Source organism: Bos indicus x Bos taurus, chromosome 5 (genome assembly GCF_003369695.1).
Source record: "Bos indicus x Bos taurus breed Angus x Brahman F1 hybrid chromosome 5, Bos_hybrid_MaternalHap_v2.0, whole genome shotgun sequence".
NCBI classification, from domain to species: Eukaryota; Metazoa; Chordata; class Mammalia; order Artiodactyla; family Bovidae; genus Bos; species Bos indicus x Bos taurus.
The window spans coordinates 77,928,322-77,953,426 of record NC_040080.1 but is presented as its reverse complement, the minus strand read 5'-3'; the positions used below and the strand labels follow the sequence as shown (position 1 = coordinate 77,953,426).

At 35.3% G+C, this 25,105-nt stretch overlaps 1 protein-coding gene across 3 annotated transcripts in view; it reads left to right on the top strand.

Moving 5' to 3' along the window:
• Window positions 1–25,105, top strand: part of CPNE8 (copine 8) — a 277,445-nt gene that overhangs the window by 127,637 nt on the left and 124,703 nt on the right. For all 3 annotated transcript variants that reach the window (XM_027542564.1, XM_027542562.1, XM_027542563.1), the window contains 3 exons: window positions 8,947–9,010; window positions 18,456–18,559; window positions 24,090–24,194. In XM_027542564.1, coding sequence (XP_027398365.1) covers window positions 18,468–18,559; window positions 24,090–24,194 — 197 coding nt within the window. In that variant the 5' untranslated portion in view covers window positions 8,947–9,010; window positions 18,456–18,467. The remainder of the gene's footprint in view (window positions 1–8,946; window positions 9,011–18,455; window positions 18,560–24,089; window positions 24,195–25,105) is intronic.

Here is a 25,105-nt window from a genome sequence, read left to right as displayed (position 1 = left end):
TCATTGTGTTGTACAGTAATGTGTTTTGGGGGTCTATGGGACTGGCATGGCTTTATGCAGACTTTCTGCTCATTGGTAACATTGTGTTACTCCTTGGCTAAAGGTTTGGTGTAAGGCATCTGGTATTGGAGCTTTCTGGCCTTTTGGTGGGGCTTGGTGTTAGTTTTGATATCAGTAACGATATAATGATCTTGGTTTGTATCCAAGGCAATCCATTCAGCATCACCATACTCTAAGTCTATGCCCCAACCACTAATGCTGAACAAGCTGAGATTGACCAGTTATAGGAAGACCTACAAGACCTTCTAGAACTATCATCAAAAATAGAAAAGAAAAAGTTGTACTTTTCATTATAGGGGATTGGAATGCAAAGGTAGGTAGTCAGGTGATACCGGAAGTAACAGGGAAGTTTGGCCTTGGAATACAAAGTGATTTGTACTTGGATTTGCCATAGGAATACAAAATAAATTTCTAAATTTAGTGAATAAACTATGTTCAACTTATCAATAGCATTGATATTTTCAAAGATATCAATCAAAAGCCCTCTAGTAACAATTCATATTTAAATAGGATACCTACAAACCTGACTGACCTGAAACTGGCTTGTAATAAGAAAAACTTACAAGTAATTTTTCTCAACCTATAGGTGATAAAATTAAATGGTACAAAGTCCATATATATTAGCCTTGACATTCTCCTTTCCCAATTTTAAACTAGCCAGTTGTTCCATGTCCAGATCTAACTGACTCATACAGGTTTCTCAGGAGACAGGTATGGTGGTCTGATATTCCCATTTCTTTAAGATTTTTCACAGTTTTTTGTGATCCACACAGTCAAAGTCTTTAACATAGTCAATGAAGCAGAAGTAGATGATTTTCTAGAACTCCCTTGTTTCTCTATGATACAACAAATGTTGGCAATTTGATCTCTAGTTCCTCTACCTCTTCTAAAGCCAGACTGTATATCTCAAAGTTCTCAGTTCATGTATTGCTAAAGCCTTGCTTGGAAAACTTTGAGCATGACCTTACTAGCATATGAAATGAGTGTAATTGAAGGATACTTTCAACATCTTTGGCATTGCCCTTCTTTGGGACTAGAATGAATACTGAGCTTTTCCAGTTCTGTGGCCACTGCTGAGTTTTCCAAATTGGCTGACATATTGAGGGCAGCACTTTAGCAGCATCACCTCTTAGGATTTTAAATAGCTCAGCTAGAATTCCATCACCTCAACTGCTCTGCTGCTGCTGCTGCTAAGTCGCTTCAGTCATGTCCAACTCTGTGCAACCCCATAGACGGCAGCCCACCAGGCTCCCCCATCCCTGGGATTCTCCAGGCAAGAACACTGGAGTGGGTTGCCATTTCCTTCTCCAATGCATGAAAATGAAAAGTGAAAGTGAAGTCGCTTCAGCCATGTCCGACTCTGTGCGACCCCATAGACGGCAGCCTACCAGGCTCCTCTGCCCGTGGGATTTTCCAGGCAAGAGTACTGGAGTGGGTCATCACCTCAACTAGCTTTGTTTAAAGTAATCTTCCTAAGGTGTCAGTTGACTTCCACACTTCAGGATGCCTGGTTATCCAGGTCATTAAGATCTTTTCTGTATAGTTCTTCTGTGTATTCTTTTCACCTTTTCTTAATCTCTTCTGCTTCTGTTAAGTCTTGAGTTCTTTGCTGACAAAGTTCTGTATAGTCAAAGCTATGGTTCAGTAGTCATGTACAAATTGGAGAGTTGGACCATAAAGAAGGCTAAGCATTGAAGAATTGATGCTTTCAAATTTTTGTGCTAGAGAAGACTCTTGAGATTCCCTTGCACTGCAAGGAGATCACACCAGTCAATCCTAAAGGAAATCAACCCTGAATATTTATTGGAGTGACTGATGCTGAAGCTGAATTTCCAGTTCTTTGGCCACCTGATATCAAGAGCCAACTCACTGGAAAAGACTCTGATGCTGGGAAAGATTGAAGGCAAAAGGAGAAGGGACTAGCAGAGGTTGAGATGTTTAGATAGCATCATCAACTCAATGGGCATGAATCTGAGGAAATTCTTGGAGATAGTGAAAGATAGGGAAGCCTGGTGGCTGCCGTCCATGGGGTTACAAAGAGTCAGACATGACTTAGTGACAGAATGGTGCTCTGATTGATGTGAGGTAATACCTCATTGTAATTTTAATTTGTATTTATCTAATAATTAGTGGATAAGGAAATGGATCTTATAATTAGTGGATAAAGAAATGGAGAAGGAAATGGCAACCCCCTCCAGTGCTCTTGCCTGGAAAATCCCATGGACAGAGGGAGGAGCCTGGTAGGCTACAGTCCATTGAGTTGCAAAGAGTCAGACACAACTGAGCGACTTCACTTTCACTTTGAATAATTAGTGATGTTGAGCATCTTTTCATGTTATTTTTTACTATCTCTATGTGTTGGAGAAATATCTATTTAGATCCTTTGCCCTATTTTGTTTAGGTTGTTTACTTATTTGATATTGAGTTGTTTGAGCTATTTGTGTATTTTGGAGATTAATGCCTTGTCAGTCACTTTGTGTGCATATATTTTATTTTATTTTTTGATCCACCTCCTAGAATAATGATAATAAAAATAAACGAATGGGACCTAATTAAATGTAAAAGCTTTTGAACCTCAAAGGAAACAGCAAACAAAACGAATATCTTTCTTATAAGCATATTCTCTTATAGAATCACAGTTCAATAATCAAAATCAGGAAACTTTGCAAGAAAATAATGAAGTTATATACTCCACATCTTATATTCAAATTACACCGTTCGTCCCAATTTTTATAGCTATCATTCTCTAGTCTAGAATTTTAGTCAAAAATTGTACATTGAGTTTAGTTGTCCTAATTTTTGTCACTTTTAACCTAGAATACTCAGCCTGATTTTCTTTTTTTACCTTGCCTTGTTTTGAATAAGAACTTTAGCCTTACAAAAATGTTGAGAAAATACGGCAGAGAATTTTGCATATTCCTCACCCACTTTCCTTTGATATTCATATTTTGCATTGTGTGTGTATGTTCCTTGCTTAGTCATGTCTGGTTCTTTGCAACCCCATAGACTTGTTGCAAACCAGGCTCCTGTGTCCATGGAATTCTCCATGTAAGAATACTGGAGTGGGTAACCATTACCATCTCTAGGGGAATCTTCCCAACCTAGGAATCAAACCCAGGTCTCCTGCATTGGATTTCTTTACCCTCTAAACCACGAGGGAACCCCATGTTTTACATTACTGTGATATGTGTGTCACAATATACCCATGTTGCTACACTTCCCTCATAGCTCAGTTGGTAAAGAATCTGCCTGCAATGCAGGAGACTGGGGTTCCATTCCTGGGTCAGGAGCATCCTCTGGAGAAGGAAATAGCAACCCACTCCAGTATTTTTGCCTGGAAAATCCCATGGACAAAGGAGCCTGGCAGTCTGTAGTCCATGGGGTTGCAAGAGTCAGACGTGACTTAGTGACTAAACCAAACTACAGACTTTATTAGAGTTTCACTTGTTTTTCCATGAATGTCATTTTTCTATATCAGAATTCACTTCAGGATTCCTTTTTCCATGTAGTCAGCCTCTCTCCTACTATTCTCTGTTATGTGACAATTTCTTAGTCTTTCCATGATTCAGATATCTTTGGCAGTTTGAGGAGTACTAGTCAGATATTTTGTAGAATGTTTTTCAAATTGGGATTGTCTAATATTTTTAATATGTCTAGATTGTGGTTATAAATTTGAAGGGCAAGATTACAGTGGTGTAATGCCCTTCTTATTACATCATATCAGTGTTACATGATGTCAACGTGGCTTATCACTTGTGATTGTTAGCACTGATCACTGACCAATGTGGTACATACCAGGGTAGAATTGCTCAGCCTAATGGTATACTGCCCTTTTGTTTGTATGGTCAGTTCTTAATGTATATTTCATAGATGCATGCAATACTGAGATTGTTGTATCTTCCTAATCGATTGAACCTTTTATTATTGTACAGTGATGATTTTCAGATATGTTTACCATTAATGTAGATACACTGGTTTGCATTAGTTATTTTTGTTTCCTTTAGTGTAACTTTCCATTTTTTGAATTTTCTAGATTTTTAAATTTTAATGTCTTTTAAATAGCTATGTATGAATTTTATTCTTTATATAGAATGACAGTTTTTGTTTTTAATCTGTAGCATGTAGTTCAACAGCTTCCCTGGTAGCTCAGTGGGAAAGAATCCACCTGCAATGCAGGAGTTGTGAGTTTGATACTTGTCAGGATCATCTTGTCAGGAAGATCCCGTGAAGAAGGAAATGGCAAATCACTCAAGTATTCCTGCCTGGGAAGTCCCATCAACAGAGGAGGCTGGCGGGCTACAGTCCTATGAACAGAGGAGCCTGGCAGTCACAGAGTCAGACATGACTTAGCAGCTAACAACAGCAATGACAGCATTTAGTTTATTAATGTGTATTTTTGTAACTGTTTCTCTGGATTTAATTTGATCACTTATTTAGTGCTTCTCATGTGCTCCACTGTTTTTTCTTTAGTGTCTTTGGAATTGCTTATATTTTTAAAACATCATTCCACAATCTTCCTTATCTTTTAGATATAAAGTCCTTAAGAATTGTAGTTTCCTAAGAGTTTATAAATATTTTTATGTAACTTATCAAGTTCTATTTATTTTAAAGCATCTTGTACTTTCTTCCTGAATAATAAAAGTACATCAGGGGACTTTAACTTAAATTCTCAGTTTCCTGGTCAATGCTATCATCATTTTCATTTATTTGTTTTTTAATATTACTATTATTGATTTATCAATAATATTAAGATTTTAAATATTATATTTTTCATATTTACAACTTCCCTTATTATTTCTTTATTCGTCTCATGTTTGGTTATTCTCCTTCATCTTTCAGAAATTCCTGAACAAATGTGCTTGGCTATGTTTTTGTTGATTTTTAGTTGCTAAGTCATGTTTGACTCTTTTGTGACCCCATGGACTGTAGCCCCCCAAATTCCTCTGTCCATGGGATATTCTAGGCAAGAGTTCTAGAGTGGGTTGCCATTTCCTTCTCCAAGGGATCTGCCCAACCCAGGGATTGAACTTATATCTCCTGCATAGTGAGGCGGATTCTTTACCACTGAGCCACCACAGAAGCCCATTCTTGACTATAAATTCACTCAATTCTATTTTGTTTAAAAATCTGAGGTGCATACTTGTTCTTAAAAGGGATATATACAGTCCTAGGGTAACAGTTATTTTCTTTTGAAACCATTCAAGAAATTTTTTCAATTGTCTTTTATCTTCCAATGCTCCTTCTCAGTAGTCAGCTCTAGTAGTCCTATTTTTTCTCCATATATTCCTGATTATTTTTATAGTTATTTGCTAGTTCCTCATATTTCCATTCTTCTCTTTACGTTTTAGGTATAGTATACATACTTAGAAGCTTCCCAGGTGGTGCTAGTGGTAAAGAACCTGTCTGCCAATGCAGGAGACATAAGAGACTCAGGTTCCATCCCTGGGTTGGGAAGGTCCCCTGGAGGAGGGCATGGCAACCCACTCGAGTATTCTTGCCTAGAGAATCCCATGGACAGAGGAGCCTGGCAGGCTATAGTCCATAGGGTCACAGAGTCTAACAGGACTGAATGTCGTGTATATTATGCATAATATTTTTAGTGTTAAGTCTGTGTTAGATTTTGTAGCCTTCTTTCTCTGGAGACTCTAAAATATGGTACATTTTTTCTTTAGAGTTTTGAGATATTTTTAAATGAGCTCACATATATTTTTATACTTTAATGTGATAGTATTTTGAGATGTGGTTTGAATGCAAACCCTTCCACAGAGATTTTTCATTTACCAAGTAACTGTGATCACTTGAATTAAGCCAAATTCTCAGTTTAAAGTTTGTCACTACTCTAGTAGTGAAAATTAAGATGGCAAGCCTGATTGAGGTCTGAATTATTAGGAGACATTTTTTCTATTTCATTAATCACCACATTTTAAGGCATGGATTTATTTTGTAGATCCTGTCAAAGAGAATGTTTATGTCTAATTCATGCTACAATCAGGCAATATAGTCTTCATGATCCAAGCTTTATGCTGTGAAATTGTTTATTTATTGAATTTCCCACCTTGTGAATCCTTACTCACCTTTTGCCAGGGAGGAGGGTTCTCATTTTTATGCCCTAAGGAGCCATAAAAAACAAGCATAAGAGTAAACACTCTAGGGTTTACTTCTGTTCATCTTTCTGGCTTTACATCTTCAGTTTCTGATTAGTCCTTACTTATTTTGATGGTTTTTCCAGAGCATTTATAAATACTACTTGCAAATTTTATTCAGCATTTTAAATTATTTTCAGGTAGATGTTCAGTCAAGATGCTTTAGTTTGCCATAATATTGAAAGTATAAATCTTGTGATTCACAAACAGAGAAAGGAATTTTTTTGTAATTCAGCAGTATTATAAAAATTAACTGATGACTGATGATGGAAGGATACTAAAAATGATGTTTTAATTATTCTAAGAAAAAATGTGCAAGGATAAAGTAACTTACCTTTTAATCATAAAGATCTGGAGAAAATGTCACATGCAAACTGGCATAGATTTTTAGAGATGAATCATATTTTTGAAGACAAAAACACTCATTTTATTCTAATTCAATAACCTATAGTTCCCTAGAAAAGCAGAAGAGTCTGGACTATGATTTGTGACAGGAAAAAAGAAACATGAAGTATACCTTTAGATCATTAGGATTAGTCTTTGAAAGATTCCCTCAGGTAAAGCAGGGAACTGTGAACATACCTTGCATTCTCCTAGTGCACTTTGCTTTTGGTGTCAGCAAGTTTTTGAGCATAAATATTATATGCCATAGACATATAGAAAGAAAATTGAGTGGAAGTATTGCTTTGCATAATTTTGCTTATGTATTATATACTTTCCTAAAACAATGAGTGCCTGTTATTAACAGATATTTAAATCTGTTGGTTTACAAGGGATTTATAGGATGAATTTTGCTCTAATAGAGTTTATAATCAACTTGAGGAAAGAGGGTTAAAAACATGGTATTGTAATAATTTAGGAAAAATTAAATGCTCAAGTTATGGAACTGGCTTTAAATGCGATAGAAATGCAGAGAAGGCCAAGTTTTGTGTGAGGTTGACTGGGATAAAGTTTCCTGGGACAAGTAAAACTTCATCTGGGATGTATGGAGTTTGAGGCAGAATAGGGAAGAGTTTATTCTTACCATCTTCTGCTTGACCACGTTCAATTTACTTTGATTCATGGACCTAACATTCCAGGTTCCTATGCTATACTGTTCTTTGTAGCTTCAGATTTTACTTTCATCTCCAGACGTATCCACAACTGGGAGTTGTTTCTGCTTTGGCCCACACACTTCATTCTTTCTGGGGCTATTTGTAGTTCTCTTCTGCTCTTCTCCAGTAGCGTATTAGACACGTTAAGACCTGGGGGACTCATCTTTTGGTATCATATCTTAGCAACAGTTAGAACCCTGGTATGAAACAACTGATTCAATATTGAGAAAGGAGTATGACAGGGCTATCTGCTATCACCCTGTTTGTTTAACCTATACACTGAGCACATCATGAGAAATGCCAGGCTGGATGGTTACAAGCTGAAATCAAGATAGGCAGGAGAAACATCAACATCCTCAGATATGCAAATGATACCACTCTAATGGCAGAAAGCTAAGAGGAACTAAAGAGCCTCTTGATGAGGGTAAAGGAAGAGAGTGAAAGAGTCAACTTAAAACTATTAAAAAAAACTAAGTTCATGGCATCCAGCCCCATTACTTCATGGCAAATAAAGGGGGAAAATGTGGAAGTAGTGACAGATTTCCTCTTCTTGGGCTCTGAAATCACTGCAGATGGTGACTGCAGCCATGAAATCAGAAGATATTTGCTTCTTGGCAGGAAAGCGATGACAAACCTAGACAGTGTGTTGAAAAGCAGAGGCATTACTCTGCCAACAAACGTCTGTATAGTCAAGACTATAATCTTCCTAGGGGTCATGTACGGTTGTGAGAGCTGGACAATAAAGAAAGTGAAGCACAGAAGAATTAATGCCTTCAAACTGTGGTGCTGGAGAAGACACTTCAGAGTCCTTTGGACAACAAGATCAAACCAGTCAGTTTTAAGGGAAATAAACCCTGAATACTCGTTGGAAGGACTGACGCTGGGGCTGAAGCTCCAGTATTTTGGTCATCTGACTGGAACAGCTGACTCATTGGAGAAGTCCCTGATGCTGGGAAAGATTGAGGGCAGAGGAGAAGAGGGCATCAGAGGATGAGATGGCTGGATGGCATCACTGAAGCAATAGACATGAACTTGGGCAAACTTCGGGAGATGGTGGGGGACGGGGAGGCCTGGCCTGTTGCAGTCCATGGGGTCGCAAAGAGTCAGACATGACTAGATGACTGAACAACAGCAGGGAAGAGTTTTAACACACTGTAGTATGCTAAGGTGTAGGAACCGGCACAAAGGAAAAATAAGCCCAAATAAATAACCATATTGAAAGAAGAAAGAAATATTGAAAACTAAATTAGGAATACATTGTAATCACATAATAGATATCTTAGAAATCATGGGAGAATATTTCTCATAGATACTGTGTTATATTGTATTAATTATCTATTATAAACAGTATGAAGCTATTGGAGATTCTTGGGCAAAGTACTGAAATGTTGAAAAGATTTATTAGTAAGTGTGAATCTATTAGTAAGTGTGGATCTATTAGTAAGTGTGGATCTATTAGTAAATGTGGTTTTATTAGTAGTAGGATAAACTCAAGTTTGAAACAGGATATATTTTATTAGAGCACAATTATTAGTAGTATGCTTTTTTTTGGTTATATAAAAATAGCATATATATTTAATATTAATTTATTTTCTATATAATATTAATAGAAATATCATTGTGTTTAAATATGCTTTTTGTTGTTTTAGAGGAATTCCAGGGAAGAAATGTGGTACAATCATACTTACAGCAGAGGAATTAAACTGTTGCAGAGTAAGTAAATATTTCTTTGGATTAGACAGTAGTTCCAAAACTTCTTTGAAATGGTATTTCTCAAACTATATTTAAATGATTATTCTTGAGTAATTTTAGCAAAAATAATTAAAACTAAATTATATAATTCTATGATTCATAAAAATATTATTTTAAGTAGTACTTTAGCTAGAGAGGCTACATTCTATAGTCCAGTTTTAACAGTCTTTTTAATGAATAGAAATTGTTAAAATAAAATCTAATATCATTTTGGGGTGGCATTAATATAAGGAATTGTCAATTGTATTAGTTAAGTTTTTGTAAAAATTTGAAGATTTTATATGTGATCCTGAAGAAATATTTCTAGTCAATTGTCTGTAACCATTTTGTGTAACATACTTGTTTTTCTGTATTTCTGACTGAATTAATTCAGTATTTATATGTGGGGTCATATTTTCTTAGCTTGGGAAGCCCACATTTATAGAAATAACCAGCTACCACTCCAACTGAGTGTAATAACATAGAGTGTATATTTATTAATCTTAGAAAATGACTAGTTTTAGTTGTGATTTGTGGACCTAAACAGCTTTCATACTTCTTGTCTCTGAATTTGTATATGTGTAAGATAATCCGTGTTTATATGATGAAGGATACATATTCTTTATTGTGACATTAAAATGCTATTTTGACAAAATCTTGATATTATTTTGTGTAACTGTGCTAATGAACAAACTATTTTAAGTTCTGTTTTGTACTATGTGTAACATATCAAGGGCATAGATTGAGAGTATTGCCAGTCTGCATCTTAAACATATTTTGCTTTCAATTCTGTTGTTTAATTTGGAGAAACAGAAAACTGTAAAGCTTCCATGCAAATGAAGTGGAATATGTTATTTAGTGATCTAGAGGCATTTTCACCACTCTTTATGAAAATAAAGCTTTAAAACATCTGAAATTTCCTTTCAATATATTTATTAATAATACTAATTATTTTTTACATATTTCCCATACTTAAAAATTATAGATCTAGAATTTTTTAATTTTTAGGAATCTTGACCTAACTTCACATATGCATCCTACATTCTTATTCTTAGCTAAAGACACTGATAATCAGCATCAGTGAAATAATATAGCTGTGCTAGTAGAGTAGAAGAAACAAGTGTGTTCAAAGCAGTGATCATAGTTAACTTCAGAAGTGAGAATGTGTTTTATTTATTTTTTTAACTTTTTATTTTACATTGAAGTATAGCCAATTAACAATGTTGTGATAGTTTTAGTGGACAGCAAAGCAACTCAGCCATGTATATAAATGTCGCCATTCTCTTCCAGACTTCCCTACCGTTCATGCTGCCACATAACGTTGAGCAGAGTTCCCTGTGCTACATAGTAGGACCTTATTGATTTTCTATTTTAAATGTAGCAGTGTATACCTGTTGATCCCAAAATTCCTAAATGTCCCTTCCCCCCACCCATCCCCCTAGCAACCATAAGTTAAGTCTGTGAGTCTGTTTCTATTTTGTAGATAAGTTCATTTGTATTATTTCCTTTTAGATTTCACATATGAGGGATGTCATGGAATGTTTCTCAGTCTCTGTCTGACTTAGTTCACTTAGCATGACAGTTTCTAAATTCATACAAGTTTTAAGTATTTTATGGTACTTTAAAAGTATCAGGCATTATCACTTAAAATTTGTCATGAAATAATTTTATTTCATATTAGAAATTATCAAATTGACAAGTACTTTCTTGAAAACACATTGCCAGTTGTTAGCTTGAGCATACAATGTAGAATCAGGACACCTAAATTTCAGTATGTCTCTTTCACTATTTGGCTGAGTGAAAAGTTTTGGAGCTTTAATTTCTACATTTTTAAACTGCTATAAGACTTCATACAGGCGCACTTCATTTTATTGTGCTTCACTTTATTGCATAGTGCATCTATTGTATTTTTTGCAAATTGAAGGACTGTCATAGACCTGGGGTGAACAAGTCTTTTGGCACCATTTTTCCAGTAGTATTGCTCACTCTAATCTCTGTGTCACATTTTATTAGTTTTTTCAAAATATCAAAATTTCTCATTATAACGTTTGTTATAGTGATCTGTGATCAGGGGTCTTCAGTGTTGCTATTGTAATTGTTTTTGGGCACCAAGAAATTAATAAAAGTGTCTGTGCTGCCTGCTCCATGAACTGGCCATTCCCCCATCTCTCTCCCTCTTGCCAGGCATCCTTATTCTCTGAGATACAACAATATAGTAATTAGGACAGTTAATATCCCTATACGGACACGACTGAGCGACTTCACTTTCGCTTTTCACTTTCATGCACTGGAGAAGGAAATGGCAACCCACTCCAGTGTTCTTGCCTGGAGAATCCCGGGGACGGGAGAGCCTGGTGGGCTGCCGTCTATGGGGTCGCATGGAGTCGGACACGACTGAAGCAACTTAACAGCAGCAGCAGCATGCTCTATTAATGAAACAATAAGGCCTGATTGACAGCGTATCTGTTTACAACATGGTTTACTGAATTTTATAAATTAATTAATTAATTTTAATTGGAGGATAATTACTTTACAATATTATGACAGTTTCTGCCAAACATAAAAGTTTCAGCCACATGTATACAGTTGTCTCCCCATCCTGAATCCCTCACCAACCTCCCTCCCCACCCCTATCCCTCCGAGTTGTCCCAGAGCACTGGCTCTGGGTGCCCTGCTTCATGCATCAAACTTGCACTGGTCATCTGCTTTACATATGGTAATATAAATGCTTCAATGCCATTCTCTCAAATCATCCTACCCTCGCCTTCTCCCACAGAGTCCAAAAGTCTGTTCTTTACATCTGTGTCTCTTTTGCTACCCTGCATGTCAGATCATCACTACCAAATTTCTAAATTCCATATATATGTACTAATATACAGTATTTGTCTTTTTCTTTCTGACTTTCTTCACTCTGTATAATAGGCTCCAATTTCATCCACCTCATTAGAACTGCCTCAAATGTGTTCTTATTTATAGCTGAGTGTTTAAGCCCATGAGCTTCCCAGGTGGTGCTAGTGATAAAGACCCCACCTGACAATGCAGGAGACATAAGAGATCCAGGTTCAATCCCTGGGTTGGGAAGATCCCCTGGAGAAGTGCATGGAAACCCACTCCAGTATTCTTGCCTGGAGAATCCCGTGGACAGAGGAGCCTGGCAGGCTACAGTTCGTTCATAGGGTCATATAGAGTCGGACATGACTGAAGTGATTTAGCACAGCACAGCACATTTAAGCCCACTGTCGTGACCTATTGTTCAGAAAAAAAAAGGTTCCTTTCAAAATAATACTGCTTATTTACAATGCACCTGGCCACATAAGAGTTCTGATGGAGATGTATGAGTTTGATGTTATTTTCATGCTTACTAACACACTAATTCTGCAAACCATGGCTCAAGGAGTAAGTTTGACTTTCAATTCCTGTTACTTAAGAAATAATACATTTCATAAAGTTATAGCTTCCACATTCCATAAAGTTATATGAAATAATACATTCCATAAAGTCATAGTGATTCCTCTAATAGATCTGGGCAAAGTCAATAGAAAATCTTCTAAGAAGAATTCACCATTCTAGATGCCATTAAGAACATTCATAATTCATGGGGAGAGGCATAGATATCAACATTAACAGGAGTTTGAAAGAAGTTGATTCCAACCCTCACAAGAGGATGACTTTGAGGGGTTTAAGACTTCAGTGGAGGAAGTAACTGATGATATTGTGAAAATGGCAAGAGAATTAGAATAGAAAGTGGAGCCTGAAGATATGACTAAATTGCTGAAATCTCATGATAAGACTTGAATGGATGACAAATTGCATCTTATGGATGAACAATGAAAGTGGGTTCTTCAGATGGAATCTACTGGTAAAGATGCTGTGAAAGTTATTGAAAGGACAACAAAGGTTGTAGAATATTATATGTACTTAGTTGACAAAGCAGCAGCATGATTTGTGTGGATTGACTTTGGTTTTGAAAGAAGTTCCAACTATGGGGAAAATGCCAGCAAATAGCTTTGCATGCTACAGGGAAATCAATCCTGAAAGGAAGAGTCAATTGATGGGGCAAATTTCATTGTTGTCTTATTCTAAGAAATCACCACAGCCACCCCATACTTCAAGAACCATCACCCTTATCAGCAAGCATCTGTTGACATCAAGTCAAGGCCCTCCACCAGCAAAAATATTGTGACTTGCTGAAGACTCAGATGATAGCATTTTTAGCAATTAAGTATTTTTAAATCAAGGTATGTGTATTGTTTCCTTAGACATGTGCTACTGAACACTTAGTAGACAAAGTAGTGTGAGCAATAACTTTTATGCGCACTGGGAAAGCAAAAAATTGATGTGACTTGCTTTATTGTGATAGTCACTTTATTGTGGTGGTCTGGAACAGAATCCACAATATCTTCGAGATGTGTATGTATCTCCCACAGGTGGTTCTTTGCAGAATTAAAAAGGGACTGTATTTCTTTCTTGAGAGAGGAAAAGAGCTGGAGGAATCAGACACCCCAAGTTCAAACTATGCTACAAAGCTGTAGTCATCAAAACAGTATGGTACTGGGACAGAAATAGACATAGAGATGAATGGAACAGGATAGAGAAAACAGAGACAAACCCACACACCTGTGCCCAATTAATGTATGAGAAAGGAGGAAAGACTATGCACTATGGGAAAGACAATCTCTTCAACAAATGGTGCTGGGAAAACTGGACACTTACATGCAAAAAAATGAAATTAGATCATTCCATACACAAAAATAAGCTCAAAATGGATCAAAGACCTAAATGTGAGACCAAACACTATGGAGTTTTATAGACAGAACACTCACTGACATGAATTGCAGCAGTATCTTTGTCTGTATCCCAGAGTAATGGGAAAGAAAACAAAGATAAACAGATGGGACCTACTTACACTCAAAAGCTTTTACACAGCGAAGAAAACAGTAAACAAAATGAAAAGATAACCCACAGATTGGGAGAAAATATTTGCAAATGAAATGACCCACAGGAGATTAGTCTCTAAGATTTACAAATAGCACATGAGGCTTAACATCATCTAAGCAAAGAACCCAAACAAAAAACACGCAGAAGACCTAGATAGCCAACAGGCAAATGAACAGATGTTCAACCTTGCTAATTATTGAAGAAATATAAATCAAACTTAGAATCAAAATGGATATCTTAAAAAAATCCACCAACAGTAAGTGCTAGAGAGGGTGTTTCAAGAAGGGAACCCTCCCACACAATTGATGGAAATGTAAATTGCTACAGCCATTATGGATAACAGTATGGAGATTCCTTAAAACACTAAATTTAGAACTACCATATAACCCTGCACTTCCATTTCTGGGCATATGTCCACAGAAAAACATTATCTGAAAAGGTACATATACTCCAATGTTCATCTCAAAATTTCTACAATAGCCAAGACAAGGAAACAACCTAAATGGCCATCAACAGAGAAATGGATAGAAAAGATATGGTACATATAAACAATGAAATATCACTTTGCTATTAAAAAAAATGAAATAATGCCATTTACAGCAACATGGATGGATCTAGAGAGTGACATACTGAGTGAAGTCAGTCAGACAGAGAAGGAGAAATATTGTATTACACGCCTTAGTTGTGGAATCTAAAAAGAAGTGATACTAATGAACTTATTTACAACACAGAAACAGACACAGACTTAGAGAACCAACTTATGGTTGCTAGGGGAAAAGGATGGAGGGAAGCAATACTTAGAGAGATCAACATGTACATACTACTATATTAGAAATGGATATCCAACAATGTCCTACTGTATTAAAAAAGGGGGCATATTAGAGAAATGGATAAATTATAAATTTATACAAATGTTTACTTGTAGTGTGGTAATCCTAATTATTTCAACTTAGTATCCCATAGTTTATTTCAAATGCAACTCTTGTGATATATCTTATCAAATTCTAGGATAGATATTAATTTTGAAGTCATATTGGAAATGTTTCCTCACTCAGTATTTTTAAATAGCTTCAAATTGTCCATAAATAATGTTTTTCATTCTGATTGATTTAACAATATTCACAAAATGTATAATATGCTATTCCATGGTAAGGAAGCTTGTAATAGAATGGCAAGAAAAATAACAACAAGCAACCTCTGTCCTTTTATTCAACACACATGTATTTTTTGAAAACAATATATATTAATCAGATGATTCTGTAGGCAAATATTGATTTTACCATGGAGAATCTAATTTATATTGGGTGGAGGTAACCAAGACTCTTTGAGAAAATTCCTTTTTAGCTTCAGTTCAGTTCAGTTCAGTTGCTCAGTTGTGTCCGACTCTTTGCAACCCATGAATCGCAGCACACCAGGCCTCCCTGTCCATCACCAACTCCTGGAGTTCACTGAGACTCACGTCCATCGAGTCAGTGATGCCATCCAGCCATCTCATCCTCTGTCGTCCCCTTCTCCTCCTGCCCCCAGTCCCTCCCAGCATCAGAGTCTTTTCCAATGAGTCAACTCTTCGCATGAGGAGCCCCAAGTAATGATAAAGATTTCCAGCAGGACAAGCAACTTATATTGGGCCCAAAGAGGGAAAGAGTGTATCCGGTGTGTGTCAGCAAGGGGATGGGAGTTGGGGAATGACTGAAATAAAACTTTATCAGATGAGTATGGAAAAAGTTGGTCAGAGTTTTTTTGGTGTTGAGCTTTTGTAGACTATGTTAAAGATTCTGTGCTTATCCAAGGAAAGGCTTAAATAATTTTAAGTTATGAACAAAATTATTTATTTGATGTTTTAAGTCTATTATTCTCCCTGCTGAATGGAGAATCGATTGGATAGGTCCAAGAGCAGAAGAGGGAGAAGTGAACAAATGCCACTGTGCATATCCAGGTGATTGAAGATTTGATAAATGTTTTAGAGATAGCATCTTGCAACTTGGAGATGAACTAGGTAAGAGGTCAGGAAAGGGAATAGGCAAGGACAACTTCCTTGAGCACTTTGGGCGGATGATGAGTCACTCATTGAATCTGGAAAAATTACAGAACATGTTTGGTTTGAACTTGTTAGAACTTGTTAGAAATGTGAAACATTTAAGTGCATTTCTTCATTAGGAAGTTTGTTATATTAGCGTGGAGTGTTAAAGAAAGTCTTAGAATTCTCTCAGGGTGCATTAAGCATAAGAGTTTAGAAAAATGTAATGATGTTCTTATATTTCTAAAAGTAAGTGAATGCTTGTGTTTTCCCCAGAAATTAGATTTCGTGTTTGATATAGATGGAATCTCTCCTGTTATTATCCTGAGTAATTCCAAAAATATTTTCCACAAGTTTATATCATTTGGTGCATTGAAAGCAATATTTTATTTTGAGTTATTCATTTTCCAAGCCTTATGAAATATAATTTGAAAAACTACAATTTGGTATTACATTTACCAATGATCGGGCTTCCCAGTTGGTGCTAGTGGTAAAGAAACCCCCTGTCAATACAGGAGATATAAGAGACGTGGGTTGGATCCCTTTGTTGGGAAGATCACCTGGAGAAGGAAGTGTCAACCCTCTCCAATATTCTTGCCTGGAGAATCCCATGGACAGAGGAGCCTGGTGGGCTACAGTCCATGGGGTTGCAAATAGTTGGACATGACTGAAGTGTCTTAACATGCATGCGCACGTTAACAGTGATCATATGAAAATTCATTTTACTCTTTGAAGTGTAATTCACCATCCATTTGAAATATACACAGTTCAGAATTCTACTGTGTATTTTAAGTGCATCATAATATTTTTTTGGTAATTTATGTTTTGTTTTAGGTGCTTTGGAAGAATGTCTTAGAGAAGTCATTTATTTCTGTGGCAAGACTAATGTCTTTGTCCCATGTTCTTGGAAAATCACCTCTCTCCTAAGGGCATTTTAATATATGTGAAGATGAGAGGGAAAGAAAAGAAACAGAAAAGTAAAACCAGTCCTTCCTTTTCAATTTGCCTTGATTTTATGTTTTATTTTCAGGGTGACTCTATCATTATTTCCTTAAAGAAATTTTTGATTTTTTAACCTCAAATTGATCATGGTTGCAAAGTTTGAGTTGATGGTGATATCCATATTTTTATTTTCTCTGTTCTTTCAGTTTTCTTGAAAATATTTATTGTTACTATGCCAGCTTAGGCATGTATTTCCTTCTCTATTATGGGTGTTCAACTGGTAAAGTTGAACTTCTATATGACTTCTATATGTTAAATAACAAAGTAAAATAATACCCCCCAATGCTTTTGAAATCCAGAAATCTGGAGTTATAAACTTCTTGGAAACCATCTCTTCATTCCCAGACTCTAGCCTAAGCATTCCTTGAGAAATGTTTGCTGAGTAAGAATATGAATGGATTAATCAATGAAAAAGACAGATAGCATCACCTCTTGAATGGAGTTCTGGAATTGCTGAAAGAAAATAAGGAGAATTAGGTGGATGCTTAGTAACTTTTGTTGAACTCTGCAAAATGAAGCAGTGAATGAGAGAGTGCCTTTTTAATCTTTGTCAACATTTTCACCAAGCAGTATTTAAAAATGTGACCTTTTGATTTAATATGAATTACTTTGACTCTTCCATCTTCAAAAATTAACATCTGCTTTCATTTAAAGAAAAACAAATCCAGAATACCGATTTTAATTTTTAAATTACTATATAATTTATACCTTTTAAATATGTTTATCATCACTGAATAATGTTTAACTTCCTTGATTTACGATACCTCACCTTGTTTAAGTTAGTTATGAGGATTATAAGTCCTTGAGTATATAAATTGATAAAAATATTTGGTTTTATATAATAATTAGTATAGAATAAGTGATTTAAATTGGGGGTGAAATGAAAGTGCTTAACTAAAAGCCCAATATAATACAAATTATTTTTAAATGTAGCTATGGAGAAATTGTGGTGCACTTTTGCTTAATTAAGAAGGAACCTTATCCCCCATTTAGATAGCAAACTATGTTGTCAGTCTGGATCTGTCTTATGCTTCATCTAATCATCTGATACATCTCAATATCTAATACATGGTAGATAATAGTAGATGCTTAACAAATATTTCCTGAGGAAATTAAAAAAAAAAAAAAAAACTTCTAAAAATGTGTACCTGAATAACTGAAGATGTGAATAGAGATCTTATAATATTGGCTACACAGAGTTATCTAACTTACTAGCAGTTTTCCAGGGCAGGAAAGGTTAAAGGATTTTAATAAATAATAATTCTGTGACTAGAACAAGAACTTCCAAGAGTCAATTTTTTAGTCTTATAGTCCCTTAAAATGTAATTTGATGTTTTCTGGAATTTTCCCACATTTGGCCATTTGTATGAAAATGGAAAATTTGTTTGCTTGTCAGGTCTTGCTTGTGATCTGCAGTTTCTAGTTACTTATAACCCAGGTTTTGAGCTTTTATATTAATTTTGTTTGTAGGATGCTGTTCTAATGCAATTTTGTGCAAATAAATTGGACAAGAAGGACTTCTTTGGAAAATCAGATCCTTTTCTTGTATTTTATCGAAGTAATGAAGATGGCAGGTAGATTTATCTTTTATGCATTTTAAGTCTATGATAAGTATGCTATTTAAATTATCATTTTTTCTAGAGAAGCTTATTAAATTGATAAACAGTACAATATTTTGGTATTCACAAGATTGATAGGATTTTTTTCATTTCAATAACAATGTATAACTTTATAAGCATTTTATATGTTTTGTTTGATATTTATAATGAATGGTTTTCAGCTTCATAGAAATATTTCCTCTTCTATTGCATTAATAGTATGGAAGTTTTTTTTTTTTTGTAGAAATCTGAAATGCTGAAACTAATGTATTTTGTTAATAGAACTGAACTCAAGCAGATTTCTTGGAGAGAAATCTGCTTGGTTGCTTTTTATACTACATGGTTTTTTCAATAATATATGGCATTCAAGAAAATTTTTCATTTTATTCTAGTAATTTGAATATTTTACCAGTTATGATTAGACTGGTTTCTATGTGATTTGAAAATATATTATAATTTATTTTAATTTTTATTGCAGTATTGTTGATATGTAATATTATATGTTACAGGTGTGCAAAATAATGATTCACAATTTTTAAAGGTTGCACTTCATTTATAATTATTATAAAATATTGGCTGTATTCCCTGCATTGTACAACATATCCTTGTAGCTTATTTTATGTGAAATAGTTTGTACCTGTTAATCCCTTCCAGTATTTCTCCTCCTATGTCCTATCTCCTATCTCCTCACTGATAACCGCTAGTTTGTTCTCTGTATCTGTGAGATATTTTATATCTGTATCTGTGCTTCTTTTTGTTATGTTCACTAGTTTGTTGTATTTTTTAAATTCCCCATATAAGTGACATCATACAGTATTTGTCTTTTTCTGTCTGACTTACTTCACTTAGCATAATACCCTCCAAGTCTATCTATGTTGTTGCAAATGGCAAAGTTTTATTTCTTTTTTCATGACTGAGTAGTATTCCGTTGTGTAGAGTATAATTTAATACATATGACTTTACCATGAAATACATTTGTATTAGTTTCTGTGATTCTTACTGTATTTTAAATATTAAGGAGAAAGTTTAATTGTTAAAATTATGAGCTAATAAAGGTCCTACTGCCTAGGTGTAAACTGTGACCCTGCTACTTAATAGTTATGGTACCATAGGCAAGTTTTAAAACTCATGTGGGGCTCATTTCCTCATGTGTAAAATGGGTTAATAATCATAGTTACCTCCCAGGGCTGTTGAGAGTATTAAGTGCATTACTACACAAAAATCATTAAGAGCTTACTTAACGTAAGAATTATGTTAGCTGTTATTATTATTTTATTATCTTATGGTATAATGTTTCCTGTTTTCCTTAACTATGCATAATAAAGTAGTAGCTAAAAAGAAAATGTCATTGGGAGATTAAAATGAGAGGAATTGGCTGTTTTAAAAAAAAGGTAACCTTCTATACTTATAAATGAAATTATACATGTTAATGTTATGTAATAAGTATAAAATAGTACATAAAAATAGAAAGTTTGCTATTTAAAGCGAATATACCGAAATATAAAATGATGCTTTACAGAGTGTAGAATTTTTGTTGATGCAATCACTGGGAAACTATTGATTATTTTTGTTATGGTATCATATTGTTAGATTTTGCATGCTTCTTTTGTATTTCAGTGGTAAAAATGTTAGAGTAGCATTTACATCTGAACACTAATTTTACCCATGTGAAAAATATTGGACAGTGAAGACAATAATCATATTTTTCAGTTTTTTGCAGAGTTAAAAATAAAAAACTAAAAAATCATTCAAAATTTCTTGAATAACAAAGAATAAAGTTCATGTTTACTCTTGTCTGAACAACCTATTTCCTGAATTTTCTTTTATTCTTACTTCTTTACTTACAAAATTAGTTGCACAATTATAGAGTTTCAGTCCACCACACATATAATGCCACTGGTAAGAGAATATTACAAAATTTTGTTATGCTTGTAAAAATGGTATTAACTTATTTATTAAATAAAATATGAACATTGAGTACAACTAATCTAAAAATCTAAAATCATTTAAAAACAACTCAATGTATTTTAATACAGGTTATTCAATAAAAATATTTTTCTTATAACACTATTTGTAATAAATATATACACATGCTTATATGTATATAGCAGTACTCCTGAATATTAGCACTGCAGAGACTCCTGTCAGAGTTTTCACTAGTGACACTAGTGCTGGAATTATTAGTGACTTTTTGTTGCCTATATAGCATATAAGTTCAGTTCAGTTCAGTCGCTCAGTCATGTCCGACTCTTTGCAACCCCATGTACCACAGCATGCCAGGCCTCCCTGTCCATCACCAACTCCCAAGTTTACCCAAACTCATGTCCATCGAGTCGGTGATGCCATCCAACCATCTCATCCTCTGTCGTCCCCTTCTCCTCCTGCCCTGAAACCCTCCCAGCAATGAGGGTCTTTTCCAATGAGTCAGCTCTTCACATCAGGTGGCCAAAATACTGGAGTTTCAGCTTCAACATCAGTCCTTCCAATGAACACCCAGGACTGATCTCCTTTAGGATGGACTAGTTGGATCTCCTTGCAGTCCAAGGGACTCTCAAGGGTCTTCTCCAACACCACAGTTCAAAAGCATCAATTCTTCAGTGCTCAGCTTTCTTTATAGTCCAACTCTCACATCCATACATGACCACTGGAAAAACCATAGCCTTGACTAGACGGACCTTTGTTGACAAAGTAATGTCTCTGATTTTAATATGCTGTCTAGGTTGGTCATAACTTTCCTTCCTGGGAGTAAGCGTCTTTTAATTTCATGTCTGCAATCACCATCTACAATCATTTTGGAGCCCACAAAAATAAAGTCAGCCATTGTTTCCACTGTTTCCCTGTCTATTTGCCATGAAGTGACTGAACCGGATGGCATGATCTTAGTTTTCTGAATGTTGAGCTTTAAGCCAATTTTTTCACTCTCCTCTTTCACTTTCATCAAGAGGCTCTTTAGTTCTTCTTCACTTTCTGCCATAAGTGCTTTACAAATGAGAATGACAGATGACTACTTAGTTTATAAGTAGCTCACTAAGAAGGTGAGTCAGTTTATTAAGAGAAGTTTCAAAGTAATTTTGATTAATCTTTTAGAGTTTTCTCTATCATTTATGTTTCTTTTAATGTTTTTTTTTGCCCTGGGTGATTCCTATATTGCTTTGGGTGATTCAACTTTGAGAGCATTTGACCACATTATACAAACACATATTCTCTTGAGCTCTGTCAATTTAGTAACATGAGTTTCTTTCGACAGGTAAGGCTACTACCAGGAAGAGTGTAGTGCTAACGCCATAAATCTTAAACTGAAAACATGATCCATTCATATTATGTTTCTCTTTGATCTCGTAATGAAGAGAGACCCTTTCTTGACCGTGAAGAGGAAAATGGACTCAGTGCCCTTTCAAAATGGAATTATTTTCTTATAGGGTCTAGTTGCAATATGTTCATCATGGTGTAGTTATATAATACTCTCATGATCATGACTATACGAGGTATCCCTGCATTTAGAACACTACATGCCTAAGGGTTTAGTGAAAGTTGAATTTAGGTATTGTTCTAACCAAGATCATTTAAAACATTTTATAGCTCTTGAACTGCTGCATAAATTTGCATTGCTGCTACGTAGCTTCAGTCATGTCCGACTCTGTGCGACCCCATAGACGGCAGCCCACCAGGCTCCCCTATCCCTGGGATTCTCCAGGCAACAACACTGAAGTGGGTTGCCATTTCCTTCTCCAATGCATGAAAGTGAAAGTGAAGTCGCCCAGTCGTGTCCGACTCCCAGCGACCCCATGGACTGCAGCCCACCAGGCTCCTCTGTCCATGGGATTTTCCAGGCAAGAGTACTGGAGTGGGGTGCCACTGGCAAGAATATTACCAGGACCTGATTGATGTCCAGAGATTAAATGGCTTGGTGGAAACAATACTGAAATTTGAATCAGAAAACTAGTTTAAGGTTTCATGGATTCTACTGCTTATTATATATTCTTTAATTGCTATCTTTTTTCCCTCTAGGAATAAGCAACAGTTTAGATTTTAAAAAAAGAACCACATATTGAATGGTCTCTACTATAAATCCATTATGTTAATCTTAAATAAGCCTTTGACCCTCCTCAGAAATCATTCCTTTTTCTTAATCCATCAATGTTCCTCTCTCCCAGACAGTTATGCACTTTTTCCCTCTTTCTTATTTACTGTTTATCTTGTTTCCTATTTAATAAGACAATGCAAGCAAATGGAGAAATTCCTTAAGATCCCATCACAATATCTACCCCTGTGTTTGGTCTTCCCAAATGCTCTGCAAAATGACAATCCAAGTGCTTCCAAGGCCTACTACTCCATTTTGATGCCCTCTGTCCTATCCACTTCCATCTACTTCAGGACATTAGCCTTCTTCCCCTTTCACTCATACATCACAAATAGTCTTTTCTCTAATGTATTTTTCCTTTAGCATACACTCTTGTTGTTCTTAATTTCATCTTGAAAAAAAAATTAAAAAGTGACAAAAAACACACCTTTCACTTGACTAATCTTTCCCCTTTAAGTTATCCTCAAGTTCTTTTTTTTCTTATTACAGCTAAACTGCTCAAAAATGTTTACACATTCTGCCTGTTTCTCTTCTCTTTCTTAGACTCATTCTAACCAGATTTTTGTGCCCAGCATTCCAATAAATTTCTCAAAATTACTGATAACCTTCATGTTTAGTGACTGATAGATACTTTTCACTGCAACATGTCACTACAATTTTTATAGAGATTATTTACACAGCAGTTTTAGGATTTATTGAATGTTCAGGTCATTTTTAGTAAACTCATTGCACAATTGCAATTTTTAATTTTTTTAATATTTTTTCATTTATTTTTGGCTGTGCTGGGTCTTTGTTGCTACACGTGGGCATTTTCTAGTTCCAGAGACCAGGGGCTATTCTCCAGTTGTGGTGTATAGACTTCTCACTGTGGTGGTTTCTCTTGTGGAGCCCGGGCTCTAGGGCATGCGGGCTTCAGGAGTTGCGGCACATGGGCCCAGTAGTTAATAGTTCAAAGGCTCCAGAGTGCAGGCTCAGTAAGCTGTGGTGCATGGGCTTAGCTGGCCCATGGCAACGTGGGATCGTCCCAGACCAGGGATAGAACTGGTGTCCCCTTCATTGCAAGGTGGATTCTTAACCACTGGGCCACCAGGAAATTCCCTCATTGCTTTATGTTATGATGCTGCTGCTGCTGCTAAGTCGCTTCAGTCGTGTCTGACTCTGTGCGACCCCATAGATGGCAGCCCACCAGGCTCTTCTGTCCCTGGGATTCTCCAGACAAGAATACTGGAGTGAGTTGCCATATGTTATGATGAGCTAATCTTTAAAGTTTTGAAACAGCAAATCTTTTTATTGACTGATATAACAGTAACAGAGGGACAGGCAACCTGTATTCTGAACAAAATATAAAGAAAGAAATGATTGCTAAGGCATATATTAGAACTAAATCATGAAAATAACTGGAAAACTTTTTTTTTTTTTTTACAGTTTTACAATCTGTCATAAAACAGAAGTTGTCAAAAACACTCTAAATCCTGTATGGCAAGCATTCAAGATCTCAGTAAGAGCTTTATGTAATGGCGATTATGACAGGTAAAATAAGTGTCAACTTGTCTGAGAGTTTTAATCACTGTAGATTTTGTATCCAATAGTCTAAGTTGAATTTTTAAAATTAAGATGGCTTCTTTGCCAATGTAAATGTGTATTTACCAAAGCATAGTTGACTTATTAAGAATTTTTTAAGTAACATTTTTTACCCATAATGATATGGGCAAGAGGAATAATTTGACTAATTAAATTTTGATTTGACTGAATTTTCAAAAACAAAAATGTGCAAAGTGCTAAAAATATATTGAATATTTGTTTATTTTAACATATGCAAAAGTATCCCATAATTTTTATAGCCTCAGAAACCTTTTATAGGTTTTCATTTGGTATTATCTTTCTAGAAAGGAATAAGTAAATATACAAAAGATGTAAAATTATGATTATGTATGTTATCAACCCTGTTTACTCCTGAGAATCCTATTTGACATCATCATTCTCATGGTCACTGAATTATAAAAGTTCTACAGATCTAGAACAGGGAGATTCTGGTGTTTTACAAATAAGTAGGTCATGTGGCCCTAAAGATCTTCCCACAATATACCTGAAGATTTATTCATATCAAAGTTTTTTCTTTTTCTTATGAAGATGGATTATAAGATTACTATATAAAAACCCCTTCTCACCCCAAAACATATTTTATCTTACTACTTGTATATTAGAAAAATGAAAATTTATTCTATTAACTAAAATCATAGGAAAAACTATCCATTACCAATATGTCATTAGATGTTCTTAAAATGTATTATGCTACTTGCCTGTCACTTTATTCATTTAATAATGTCATAACTTTATTTAATTGGACTCATTCTTTCTAAGACCATGATTTGTATAATACAGTTAGCAGCATCAGCATCACCTGATGAAACTTGTAAAAATTCAAGTTCTTGGGCCCACCC